Consider the following 14,403-nt stretch of genomic DNA (forward strand, 5'->3'; position numbering starts at 1 on the left):
GAAATGGCCGTCTCCGTCGTTTTCTCGTTTCTTCTCACCCTTTTCCTCGTCCCTTGTCGCGCGAGGATAACCAATCAGGAGATTGGTAAGTACCCTAACGACGAACGTTTTACGTTATTGCGTTCTTTCATACGTGTATTTCTTTTTTTATCTTTTTGATATGTGTTTTTTCTTTTTTTTTAATCTTTTTTATGTCTTTCGCAGCTTCGGCTATTATATAGCAATATTTTACACATATTTACCGCTATAAATCTCGAATATATCTATCTATATATTATTGTTACGTGTGTATGTATGTGTATATATATATATATATATATACATATATATATATATATATATATATATATGATGATGATGATGATAGATAGATATACGCGTGTGTATATATAGATGTGCTGTATCTATGTATTCACATAGCATTAGTAGAGATACCTACATACTGAAAGTTCAACGAACGTGCGAATATTATTTTTCACCGGGTATCGTGCATAATATTTTTTAATATCTTCGCCAACCGGTAGAGAAATAAGCCGGATGCTACGTGCGTTTCGGCTGGTATTATGGGATTACATTCGCATAGTTATATGTATAGATATATATATATGTATATACATATATATATGCATACACACACAAACACAGACACACACACACATATACATACACTGAAGCCTAGTAATACATTCAATCATTCTCGAATAATGTACTATTTACTGTTCACACGAGTGTTAATCAATACGTTCGAAAGAACGAAAAAAAAGAAACAAATAAATGAAACGTAAAGAACAAAGGAGTGATATTTTTGCGAAGATTATCTTCGTGTAATATTCTTATCTCTTGAAACAGTGAGTTGGAGTTCGTTATACGATTGGTTGATTGGTCAGTTTTGTCTATGATAAATGTTGATTTCAAATCGACTGGTTTGAAAATATAAAAGGTATACGTGTAGTTAGAACATTCTAACGAATCTCGATTACTACTCGAAATTGTTCGAATGGGTCGTAAACAATCGAATAAAAAACATCTCTATCTAGGGTTTTCGACGAGTATATATACATTTGAGTATGTATATATATATACATTTGTTTTCGGTCGATTTTCACTTTGCGGCGGGCGGACGTTGCTTTGTTTGCGAGATGAAAAAGTTGATACGATGAAAAAATGTTTCCCTTCCTCCTCAACCTCTCTACCCATCTCCCCACCTTCCTCCCTCCTTTCCTCTCCCCTTCAACTTGAATAAAGCGTGTCCGCGTAGGGTGAACGTTACGAACCGATGCGAAGCGTATAGCAACTTGGTAATACGTACAGTTGGAGATCCAATCAAGTCGATATTGAACTTTTTCGATTGTACAACTCTCATCGATGAGAGAAACTTGCTGGATTTTCAATAGATCGTGTGCGAGACTCTCAACGACGTATCGAGCGTGACATTTGTTACGGATCGTCGGCAATTAGATCTCCCTGATCGCGATTTTAATTCCGTTTGATATATGGTAACGTATCTCGAATCTTTTCTTTTTCTCTTTCTTTTTCTTTCTAGATGTCTAACGATCGCACGAATATGTCGAATTTTTCGGTTACGAGTGTGCTCTTATATACACGAAGGATGATGTAGATAATCGGGGAAAAAATGGAGTGTAAAAGGCGACGAGTTCTTACGTTCGTACGTTCGTTCGCTGGAGTTTCACGTTTCGAAGTGGAGAGAAGCTCAAACCTTTTTCTTTTCCCCGTCAAAGTTACACTGGCCGGGGAGTTAAAGCGAGTTAAAGGTAGGTTCGCTCTTGACCCGAGAGAGCGGTTTGTCCTAACGTCGTAGTCATCGTATAGTCGTACTAGTAGTAGTCGTAGTAATAGTAGTAGTAGTCCTCGTAGTACTAGTCGTCGTTTACCGTGGCGGACAAATTAGTTTCGCGTTGCCGAGCTCACGTAGCAATCTCTATGCCATTAGATCTCACGAACGGCGTCGTGCATCTTCCAAAATCTTATCAGCGACGAGCTGTGCATGACCTTTGACCAGACGACCTCTCATTTTTTTATCCCTCAAAAAAAAAAAGAAAAAAGTAACGATAAAAATTTTATAATGATGTGTAGTTGTTAGTTAATAATTATCAGATATTATTGGATCAGTTGATTTCGAAAGAAGATATTATATAGGATTTCATTATATGGAATTTAATTAATCGAAAACAAGAGGAACATTCCGCAGAATCGTTATGAAACGTAAGCTACGTGCTCGGAAGTTCGACCCTCGTCAAACAAATCTCCGTTTCTATGAGAGACTATGTCGTATTGGATGAACGCGAGCGTGCTCTTATGTATCTTACGTACGTACGTACGTACGTACAAATACAACGCGTAAACAGGTCAAACGCTTCCTATTTCTCCGTCTTTCGGTGTACGTGCGAGAGACGAAATGATGCTACCTTTGACGGCACCCGATGGAGTTTTTGTCCCGTCGACGTTTGAACCCCGCGTACTCGTGATAAATCTTGGTGAGTCGTTAATAGGAATACGACACAAATAGAAGAGAAAGAGAGAGAGAGAGAGAGAGAGAGAGAGAGAGAGAGAGAGAGCGTTCCAAGACGAGGACAACTTTAGCGAATGAAAATTTTAATGGGAACTTTCGGTATTAAAATTCCGTATCGGCGATAAGCGTTTAACTAAATGAGAAGTTGCATAAACTGGGGAAAAATGGCTTTAAAAGGATTAAAAAAGAGCAATAGAGAGAGAGAGAGAGAGAGAGAGAGAGAGAGTATGAAAAAGACGGAGAGGAAAGAAAAAAATTTTTAAATTTAAGAGATTTACAAGAAAAAAATACGGAAATACAAGATGTTTCAAAACGATACGACGGATGAAAAGAAAATTTGTTCGTTTTTTTTTCTTTTCATAAATAAATTCAATTTATATTTCTAAAATAGCCATTAGAAGAAATGAATGATGAAAGGTTATATTTGCATTGTTAAAAAATAGATTAGAAAAGAACAAAGGAGAAGAGATATCTACTTACGTGGCAGCGTAACGGAGAATCACGAGAACGGGAATTAATCGCGGCAGTTCTTTAGTCTGCGGAAAACGCGCCTGGCGGATCTTAAATTAAGCTAAATTGAATCGGTTGCCGCACGCTTGCGCGTGTACGTGAACGATAAATCCATCAGCCAGCAGGTAGGATAGCAGAGTTCACTCTCGCGCAAATATACACACGCGCGCGCACACATACACGCGCGCGAGAGTAACCTATATAAAGACATAGAAAGCGAATGGCCGAAGAGAATATAGGAACATACGAGGTGATTCGGCTTCGATGAGGTCGCTGAATTCAGAGCTGGACGAATAGGGAAATCCGCGAGCTTTTTGATCCCAGATGCAGTTAGGATTTGGCGAGGGATGACCTTCGTAAATCTAATTCGCGAGTTCCTATCGGTCCCTTCATTTTTTGCTTTATTTCACATTCGATCATCACCTTATCGATAATTTCTTCGTCTATATCTACTATATATCATTTATGAAAATAGTTATCAAGCTAACCAATGCATTTCTTTTTTGTCTCGAATAGAAGGAGGATAATCGAACGAGGATAACTAATCATCGTTAGATAAATAAATAAGTTATCGAATGTTTCTTCATTGAAATCATTTATGACATAGTTATGAACCTAATCAAAGTACATGTTTTTTTCTTCTTTTTTAATGTAGTTTATATAACGAGGTAAACAATATAATCGATGATATATTTTTAAATAGGGGGATTTTTTAACGCGATTTTGTCTCGTCTATCGTCGAATGGACGATTAAGGGCCGTAGCGTTATGTTTTATTTAATATCGAACGTGGAACGGAAGTAATTACGGTTTCTCGAAGCGTAAAACCAGAAGGCTCCTAGCGATGTTGGCGGTGATGGTGGTGGCGGAGAGTAACGGTGATGTTGAAGGAGAATCCCGCGAGGGAAGCTAAGAGGAAAGTCAAAAGGGAAGCCAACGGTACGGTAAGGAAAAGTAGACCGAGAAAGTGGTTAAACCTCGTGGAGTTTGCCTCGTGGATCAGACCGTTTCGATAATTAAGATTAAATTAAAATTAGACTACTTTGTTGGGGAATGGGAGGCGAGAGAAGAAGGGGATGGAGGAAAGAGAAAGGAGAAGCTGTTCGCGTCGGTGTTTCGCTGAGATAAAAAAAAAATCTTTCCTTTAGTTTTCTCGCTTCTAGAAAGTCCAAAGAGTTCGCCCTGTCTCTTCCGGATGCTCGGAAATCAATGGTCTTCTTAAAATAATCTCCTTCTCTATCCTTCGAATTTATTTCAAACGCTTTGTAGACAATATTAACCGGGAGGAGACGAACGATTAAACGATACGTCTGTCCTTATTTACTTGAAAAATATTCTGCGTATTTGAAGAATTCTTAAATCGAATTGACTACATTTGAAGAAGTTCTTTTGTTTTTAAATGTTGATCCTAAGGAAAAAAAAGAAAAGAAAACAAAAACAAAAATAGAAAAAAGAAAAGGGAAAGTTTAACTAATAAAAAGTTATATCCGACGACGGGAAAACGACTCACAGCGGTTTCGTTTTAAGAGCATACGTTTGATCACATCGATTTCCTTGTCCGTTTACCGGAAGGAGAGAACTTTTCGAATTTGATTACGCGAGCTAGATACACTTTTTCTCTATCTTTCTCTTTCTCTCTCTCTCTCCTTCTCTCTCCCTCTCTCTTTATCTTTCCTTGACATCTTGAAATATGCGTCAAGATGCATTATTCGCTGGTACATCGGATTCGTGGGAAAAGTTTCTGATGTTGGAATATCCCGAGGGAGAAGCTCCACGTGAGCGGGAAAAGACGTGCCGTCAAAGTGACTATAGCTTACGCGCGCGCGCGCGCACGTGAGTGTTGTACATATATACACGCACACAAATCTTTTTCTCCCCCTTATGGAAAGTGGGTAAAGACGGTTAATTTATATACAGAAATTACAGGTTCTGATACATATTTCATGAATGAGAGTTGGAGACACAGTGCTAATGTTTTTCTCCAGTATCGAATAAAATAACGTTGTGGAATATTTATAATAATAATAACAACAACAACAATGTCCGAGAGCCGTACGATCTATGGTAGAATTAGTTTACTCGGAACCACAAGCTTTTTCTCTCTCACATAGTTTTTAAGTAAATAAAAAAATATGTCGCAGGTAGAAACTTACACGAAGAGACCCTTTAATTATCCAAAACTCCCATGTTATATAACGTCGTAAGTTGGTAATATATAGTTCGACCTTTAACTCTCATAGCTTTAGATAGATGAATCCGTTTGCATAACTTGCTCGTACTATTTTCATTTGGTATTTGCTTGTTCCCTAGGGAATAGATAGAAAAGGCTTTTGATCTCTCTGTGAGTGAGAGGTTTGAGAACGTAAGTGATGTAAGCGAGAAGATGAAACCATTAGGGAACGAACTCGTTCGAGAGCCGTGCAACGAGAGAGCTTCGAGATTATGTCACACAACGACGACGTTATTTTCTAATAAGATCGGACTTCATTGTTATAAAGCAACGTCTACTCTTAAGACGTCGCCGATTCATTTCTAGAACCGTTTTCGAGTTTCGTACGGGGCCGGAGATAACTTTCGATGCTTATTGTTAGTAACGACAACAACAATAACAACAACCGAGGAATACTACGAAAGGAGACGAAGACCTAGACGACGATTTCAAGAGAACAATGACTCGTTCCGAATTCCCGTTAGCATTAGCATTGGCAGAGAACGCAACTCTTCCTACCGTTTTGATATATATACATAAAGAAAAAGGAAAAGAGAAATATTAAGAAAAAAAAAAGACAATGAAAAGAATATGAGAAAGAGAGTAAAACAAAAGAAAAAGAAAAAAAAATGATACTGATTATTCAAAAGTAATTCCGTTGGACATTTGGCAAGTTGCTCGAACCCCTTTGGCACCCGAGTTCTGAGTGTGTACCGCATTTTATTTAGATTTTTTATTTTCTTATTAGAGAAGCTAGCTTCTCTTTTTATAGATGATAATTACGTAATCAAGAGTATTTAAACTATGATCGGACATATAGAAGGAAGTTCGGATGATATCGTTGGTTTCTTTTCGAATTGATTACGCTCGAGTAATAATTAGTTTTCGTAATAGGAGCCAATATATTTTTTATTTGATTAAACGAGTTACAAACATATTCATCGTGCTGAATCTTCATATTAAAATACATAAAAAGGATCCGAGTATTAAAGTTTCTAGGTGAAAATCAATTACTCTTTTTCGAGACTTCTTAGATGAATTTTCTTTTCAGATTGAAAAAGTACGGATCTAGAGGAACTTCTGGCCAGTCATGTATAAACATATTTCAACTTTTACGTGGTTAAATACTACAGATATATAATAAAAACAGGAATTTCGTTCGCAATTCAGGAGTTCGAATTTTTATTTTATAACGTCCTTTTAGAAAATTTTTTACTAACTTTACGACGATAATTGCGATCTCGTACGTATTATTTTTTAACATAAAAATTTATTTTCATTCCATCTCGGGTATAAGGATTTTACGAAAGAAGTCGATAATGAAAGAGAAGTAATACATCGTTTTCATCATTGGAACGAACTTTTTCTTTCTTTTTTTTCCTTATTCTTTTTTCCATTTTTTCTCTTTTTTTTCTTTTCTTTCTCTCTCTCTTTCTCTTTTTTTCGACTACCATGTAAAATTCTTTCGTATTCTCGAGCGGGATGAAGTCGAGCAAGAAGAGAGGAACGTACTCTCCTCGAGGAAAGCTCTCGAGGCGTAGGAAGAGCAGCAGTCAGTGGCCACTCGCGTACTTAACAATTTATCTGCGTTCGCCGCACTTGAACTTTTATCCTTTGTCTCCGTCTAATCCTTTAATTACGCGTCTCTTCGTCCGTGTTCTCCCTTCGTCCGTTGTAAAAAATATCGCGTTCATACTAGTCGAGCAACCCTTTTCTTTACTCTCTTCATTATCCTTTCTCCCTCTCTCTCTCTCTCTCTTCTTCTTCTTCTCTTCCTCTTTACCTCAAGTATCCCGATGTATTCGTATAATTGATTACAACATCACAACAACTTCACGTAATTCCATTTTTCTACGATATACGTAGATATACGTAGATATTTCATCGAATGTTTATTTATTATCGCTTACACGAGCGTCGAGGTCGTAGATTTGATTTTTATCTGCTTATATATCATGTCGAATCCGTCAAGAGATTGTATTATACCGTTGCGTGTGTACGTGTGTATGTGTGTTTATACGAGAAAACGATCACATTGTGACGATGATTTATGAGAATCTGCGTATTAATTTACACGAAAAGAATGTTTACTACGTAATAATAATAACAATAATAATAGTAACAATGACAACAACAACAAGAACAACAACAACAACAACAACAACAACAACAACATCAACAACAACAACAATAACAATAATAATAATAATGATAATAATAATAATAATAATAATAATAATAATAATAATAATAATAATAATGACAATAATATGAATAGATAATAATAGGAATAGTCAAGCTCATTGAAGTTTTAACGAGCTCACAATGAGGGTTCTCCTATTCGATGAAAAGCTGTCGTTTTCGTCGTCGTCGTCGTCGTCGTCGTCATTGAAGAGAAAGAGCCACGTCGAACGTTACGAAGGGAAACGTCTATTATCTGTACGGAAATGGATAGACGCGTTCAGTACGAGTAATCGACGCTACTCGATCTATTTTGCTAGTAGTCAACGATTAAGCCCGATTTTTCTTTTTAAAAGCGTGACATCGAGATATTGTAATGTATATATATATGCCTTTTTGGAAAATGTAATTTTTCAAAAAGAAAACAAAAGGAAAAGGAAAAAGAAAAATAAAAACAAGGAAAAGAAAAAAGAGAAGGAAAAGGAGGAAAAGAAAAAAAAAGTAACTTAAAACTACATAGTCGAACAAAAATCGATCAATCGAATATCAATTTTATCGCAACTTTTCATCACGGAACACGTGTTTGATAGTAGAATCAACGAACCGTAACTCACACGACTTTACTTTCGGTATTTCACGAGGGGTCCAGCGTGTAAGTTAAGTCGCCTGAGAATTGTTCATATGTTTGTTGAGTTCAACTTTCATCTTTTTCTTTCTAATTTATTGTCTGTGTTTCTGTATGTGTATTTTATATATAAATTTATTTATAGTGTATATGTGATTATATATGATACATACAAAAACTATCCCACTATATATATATATATATATATATATATATATATATATATATATATGTATTGTTTTTTTTAGATTTGCGATTACTGTTGGAGATAAGTTTGTTTCTGTTTTCACTTACAGCGTGTATCCTACTACAATAAGCGTTATTTTCCCTTTCTGTCTTTCTCTCTTTTTCGCTTTCTCTCTTTCTCTATTTCGCTTATAGGTACATTCCATTTATATCTCTTCGTTTGGTATACCAGTACCATGCGGTAAGCAGCTTCTGGAGAATTTTTCAGAAAATTTTCCGCGACAAGTTGGACGCGTTCTCACCTTTAAATATTACTCTCTGTCATCCAAATTCCTGTATTTTCTCGAGCGCGAAAAATATGCGGCGCGTATACCGAACCGACGATGGTGGTATCGTCGATATCGATTTCTCGTTCGATATCACTGATAGTATCTGTGATATAAATTTTCTTTGGAAGAATACAGAAACACATGAAATTTATATATTTATATTTTTTTCTGCTTTTTCCTTTTTAGTTTTATTACTTTTCGTCAATTTCTCCGTGGTAATCGTTATTATTATTATTATTGTTTTCGGTAGTAGCGATAGTTATTTAACAGTGAAACATTAACGATACGATAAGTATCGAAGCGAGAAAATATTTACTAATGAAAGTCGACGTACGACCAGAAAATGGACGCCATTAACGAGCTCTCACGACAGATGTTTCCTATTAATACATAAATACATCGTAATGAGAAAGTACTTAAACGGATTATAAGTTGCTTCGTACCTACTCGTAGGAAACATACAGAGATACTTTTAATCGATTGAACAGACGAACGAACTAACGAACAAATGAACAAACGAACGGTGGGAAGTTTCGGGACGAATTACTGTATACCGTATTATCGCATTGTCAGGGCAAAGCGAAATTAGCTGAATACGGCGAACGGACGGCGGTGTTATTATAACGATCGTCCGGCACCGGCTTTTAATCGAACTTTAGATTGAAATCGAGAAACAGCCCCTTCCCGCCCACTATCCCCCAAAATGCTCGCCTCGCATTGTCGCACGTTCGATAATAAAACGAGTTATGCGTAGAGCTAGTAGTAGATATAGTTCGTACGTTAATTCGCTATCGCGCAAGTCTTCGTGTCGAATATCGAAGCGGAAACGCAAATGCGGAATCGACTCGTGAGTTCAACCTCTGCCCCTCCTGTCCTCTTTTCTCTCCTCTCCTCTCCTCTTCTCTCCTCCCCGCTCTGCTTCGCTCTGCTCCGCTCTGCTCTTCTCTCGCTTCTCTCACGTTCCAACCGTATCCACAGCAAGTAGAAATGGCGCCAGTGCGTCACGCAGTTACTCCAATCGAATCGGATAGCACAATGCACGGATATAAATTAAACGCTCGTAAGTTCCTGATGCATACGCCGGGGCTAGCATAAAGAAACGGTGGAGATAAACGTTTATGACGCGACGCCGCTAGCACCGGCAGGCCGTTAATGGAATCGTTAATCCGTATATTCTCGCGACTATGAGCCATATAGCGGTACGAATACGAGAGTTATACGCGAGCTTTAACGCGTTAAATGCTTCTACTGCGATAATACGCGAAAGTCCCTTGCGTTGTCAAATTTCTTTTTCTTTTTCTTTTCCTTCAAATTTACAATATCATTTTTCATTTCATAAGCTTTTAGGTATCGCACAGATCTGTTCAAAAAAATATTTTTATTAAGGTATGAGGAAACGAACGATACGTGCATATTTTGAGTAAATTTCTTTTTTCCTTTTTGCTTCCTTCTTTTTTTCCAAGAGACGGAGGGACAAGAAACAAGTGGATAAAAAAGATAAAAAAAAGAAATATCTACGTCCTTTATTTCGCAAGATTTCTTCGGAAAACTCTCGTGTTATTTCTTTCGAGAATCGCACGGATCGCTGGACCAGCTTTCCCTCTCTCTCTCTCTTTCGCCTATTTATCTGAGAATCCAAAGACAACTTTTTGGTTGATCAACGCTTGGCAAATGGTCAAACGAGCTCCCTCCCACCCTCTCCCGCCTCTTTCTCATTCCCTGGACGTGTCCGCGGGTTGTTAAGTCCGTTACGACGTTACTGTACTCTGGACGCGGGGCGTCTCGCGTTTCGTTTTTTGCGTTGAACAACTTGTGACAAGTAACGATTTTCTAGCTATCTTTCTTTCCTCCTCTTTATATTCGTGTTACTTATCACATTCGTTATTGTACGAAAAATCCGTTTGATCCCTTTAAAGATCGTTTTAATCCGATATACGTTTTTCTTTGATCGATAAAATATATATTTTACACGATTGCATTGTAGTTAATTAACGTAAGTAATCAAAAAAGACGATTAATTTATTATCGTGTTATCTACGTATAGTTTATATTTTTTTTCCCTTTTTTTTTACATTTATTAAATATATCTCAATTAGATGATTGATGTGTGAATAATCCATAAAGGATGATGAGTTTGTCGATTCATAAATTCCATATTATATATAATTATAATAGTAATTTTACTGATAACATTAAACGTGATTTTCGTGCTACTCATGAAACTATTTCGCTTCTTAACCAAAATTCTATTTTCTTTCGTCTTCTTAGTCTCGCTCGAGAGGACAAAGTATTCGAGGTATGCAGTCGATATATCGTTCTCTTTTCACCGAAGTGCGAGAGACGCATCTATCCGGAAGGGAAGGTATAAGATGAAATTCTAATCTCTTTTGTGTCGTATACTACTATCTTTTATCTATTTCTATGGATGTGAATACGAATGCGTTTACGTAAGTATAATACATACGTACGTACGTATATCTATACGTCTATGGATATTTAAATGCTCAAAGAAATTTCCTTTTCGTTTATCAACGCTCGTTCCGCGCGATATTCTTTTCTCTTTTTATTTTTTTTATTTTTATATACATATATATTTTTTCCCTATACTTATTCGACGCGTGACTGCAAAAGGAGATACAAATGTTGTTGCGTCGTCGAGCGTGTCGGCATTGTAAGTGAGTTTTCTACTTGATCGCATCGGCCGTATCGAGCGAGAATTTGCTCCTTAAGGGAAGTGAGAGGAGAGAGACAAGGAGACATAGAGACAGACAGACAGAGAGAGAGAGAGAGAGAGAGAGAGAGAGAGAGAGAGAAAGAAATAGAAAGAAAGAGAGAGTCAGGAGTTTTTCGCTGCTTTTACAGTTTGTATGTCTCTCTTACACTCGCATAAACGTATACTCGCATAAACGTGTATGTATTTGTCTATGGTTATGTACATATCTCTCCCACTGATTCACTCGCTCGGAAAACGTCGTTACAAATTTTTTTCCATTGAGGACAAAAAGTGCTCTCTCTCTCTTTCTTTCTCTCTCTCTCTCTCTCTCTCTCTCTCTTCATCTCTCTGTCGTACTCTTCTCTTCCCCGTAGTCGCTTCCAGGACGCACAATCGTTCGTTCCGTCCGGCAATGCTCCGCTTTTCCACTTGGTATTCGCCGTTGCCAGCTTAAATTGCATCACACACGTCATTAAACGTTAAGCACACGGAAGAGAAAAATTATACAAATTTTCCCTCTCTCTCTCTGTCTTTCTACCTCTTTCCTTCTCTCCTTTTCTCTTTCGTTACCGTCCGTTTTGCACTTCTTTTTACTTGTTTATTTATTTATCCTTTTCTTTCTCTCTCTCTCTTTTTTTTTCGTTCGTCCCCATAACGCACAAGTTTAATCTTTGTTACCGGCGCAATAACGAGATTCTTTGTGATTCGACGAGTTTTTCTTTTTTCTTTTTGGTCGATAATGCCGACGATTACATTCGTCCTTTGACCTTCATGAAAAAATGTACGTCAATATATATGTGTCTAATCGCGTGTCTAGGGAATCCCGAATAAATAGAGATAATCGAGGTATCCGTTAAAGCGTATGATTTTACTTTGTTAATGATCGCCCTCACCAATTATATAGATTTTATGGCGAATCTAATTACTATACATATATAGTGGTTAGCCGCAAGGCGTTACCAGTTATACGCTAATGTAGGCACCGTTACGAATTAATTAATTTCACATACTATATTCTATTCGTGCGTGTATGTGTTTGTTTGTTGTGTTTCTTTCTACGTGCCTGAATTCTCTGGATTCCTTTGAAAGCAATCGTTTTATTGGTTCTCTTTTGGGATCGCCATGTTTATCTTTGTTATCGATCATATTGATTACCTACCTATTTGCAATGCACCTGAACTAACATAAACACCGAGTGAGAGAAAGTAGAAAAATGATTTTTATTAAACCAACTGACGCGTGATTCGTAATGTTTCATTTTGTTGAAACGATTGATCACTGAAATTGTATTGTGATAACGTTACGGTAGTAGTAGAAACGTATGCTTTTATTAGCGATTTCCTATTTCCATGGTTACGGGAATTTCATGATGTAATCGATGGCGAGTTTGGTTCAATGCATTTTTCGATCAATTTTTATTGACCGTTTTCATTAATTCGTTTATAATAGTACAAGAAAAACTGATTTTTAAAAAATGATTTTCTTACGAATCATCGTAACGATATAATTTATTCATTACTTATGTTCGAAGTATTCGTTGCGTTCAAGAAGAATTTTCGAATCAAAAAAAAAAAAAAATACGTAAATAAATAAATAAATAAATCAGTAATAAGAAAAATTTAGATGATGGATACTCGATGAGCGTTCCCGCGCTTTTTTCTTTTTTTTGATGTTCTTAAAAAGTCATATATACGATTTCATAACGATCTCGTAATCTTGCATCTTTTGGAATAGATTTCTCCCAAAGGATTCGAGATAAGTGTTTTCTGCGTGCTTGTTTATTCATTCGATAATCTAGTTAAATAAAATCATCAATCCGGTACCGTCGTATCGACGATTTTGGAATCCAAGAGATTCTCTCAACGTATTACCACAGGAACGTTAACGGTTCGAATTTTGTCCAGATCTAGTGCAATGGACTTCGCGGGAATACCTACAATATTAAATTCTTGCAAGGGGAAATGCATCGTAAAGCGTTGAATGTGGGTCGCGGCCAGTTCGTTAGAGGTATCGGTTATCGGTATTGCGAGAGGAGAATGAAAGAGAGAGAGAGAGAGAGAGAGTGAGAGAAAAGGATGAAAAGAGATAGAGAAAGAAGAGCTCGATAACGTCCGAAAATTACAAACCGTGCAGTGCATCGATGAGAAAAAGCATCTAAAGAAAAAAAAAGAGAGAGAGAGAAGTTTTACAATTGAGTATTATTCCAAGAGTACCGTTCCAAGCAGTACTTACATCTCTGGTAAAGGCGTCTATTCAGAAAATCGAACATAAATATTCTTAGACATTACTCGCGTCCAACGTTGGCCCATGCTACAAAAGCCTCTTTAAGGCGCACCGAATACAAAAGAGATTCTCGAGCGACCGCGAAATATGCATCGTTCTTTCCTACTATCTCTCTCTCTCTCTCTCTCTCTCTCTCTCTCTCTCTCTCTCTGTTTCTCTTTGATCTATTCTATATATATTGTATATACGTATCTTTTTCCTTTTTTTAAGAATAAGTTCCGCATCCTTCTTCGTTCGTTGAAAACTCATAGGACCATTCGCGAAAAATTCGATTCATTTGAAAGACCATCATCGTGTCCACTATGTGTTCTTTCTTTCTTTCTTCCTTTCTTCCTTTCTCTCTTGATCGTTTCTTTCTTTTTTTCTTACTTTGTATCCACACAACCATTTCATCCCATTTCAGCCCATCTCAGCTCAGCCCACCCCACTCCACCCCACCCACCCACTCACCCATCCATCTGTCTCAATCTTTTCTTTTCTTTTCTTTTCTTTTCTTTTCCTTCCCTTCCTTCTCTTTTCTTTCTTTCGTGGGGATACGTAGCTATCGCAATTAGTCGAGGCGTACGTTAACAATGGGCTGCGTTTATTGGATTCCTCCGAGCGCAATCGTGCGGTTTGGAAAAAGATTGCGAGTCCGGCTTGCTTTTCTTCGGGCGTTGGAACCGCTTGAAAAGGAACGAGGGAGGACTTTGGTTCGACTCGAACGAATCGAGGAAAAAGAATCGTGCTGTTTCCTTTAAAGATGTCGATCGTTTCGAACGAGAAAGAAAGAAGAAACGTGGAGAGAGAACAGGCGAGGAGGAAGAGGAGGAGGAGGAGAGGGGTCGACGTCGGAGGT

General features: G+C 37.3%; 1 protein-coding gene across 3 annotated transcripts in view; it reads left to right on the forward strand.

Moving 5' to 3' along the window:
- LOC127063043 (hemicentin-2-like) overlaps window positions 1-14,403 on the forward strand; it is a 262,331-nt gene that overhangs the window by 13,143 nt on the left and 234,785 nt on the right. For all 3 annotated transcript variants that reach the window (XM_050992258.1, XM_050992259.1, XM_050992260.1), the window contains exon 2: window positions 1-85. This exon is cut by the window's left edge and continues 583 nt beyond it. In XM_050992258.1, the coding sequence (XP_050848215.1) occupies window positions 1-85 (85 nt within the window). The remainder of the gene's footprint in view (window positions 86-14,403) is intronic.

The sequence above is a fragment of the Vespula vulgaris genome, chromosome 4 (assembly GCF_905475345.1).
Source record: "Vespula vulgaris chromosome 4, iyVesVulg1.1, whole genome shotgun sequence".
NCBI classification, from domain to species: domain Eukaryota; kingdom Metazoa; phylum Arthropoda; class Insecta; order Hymenoptera; family Vespidae; genus Vespula; species Vespula vulgaris.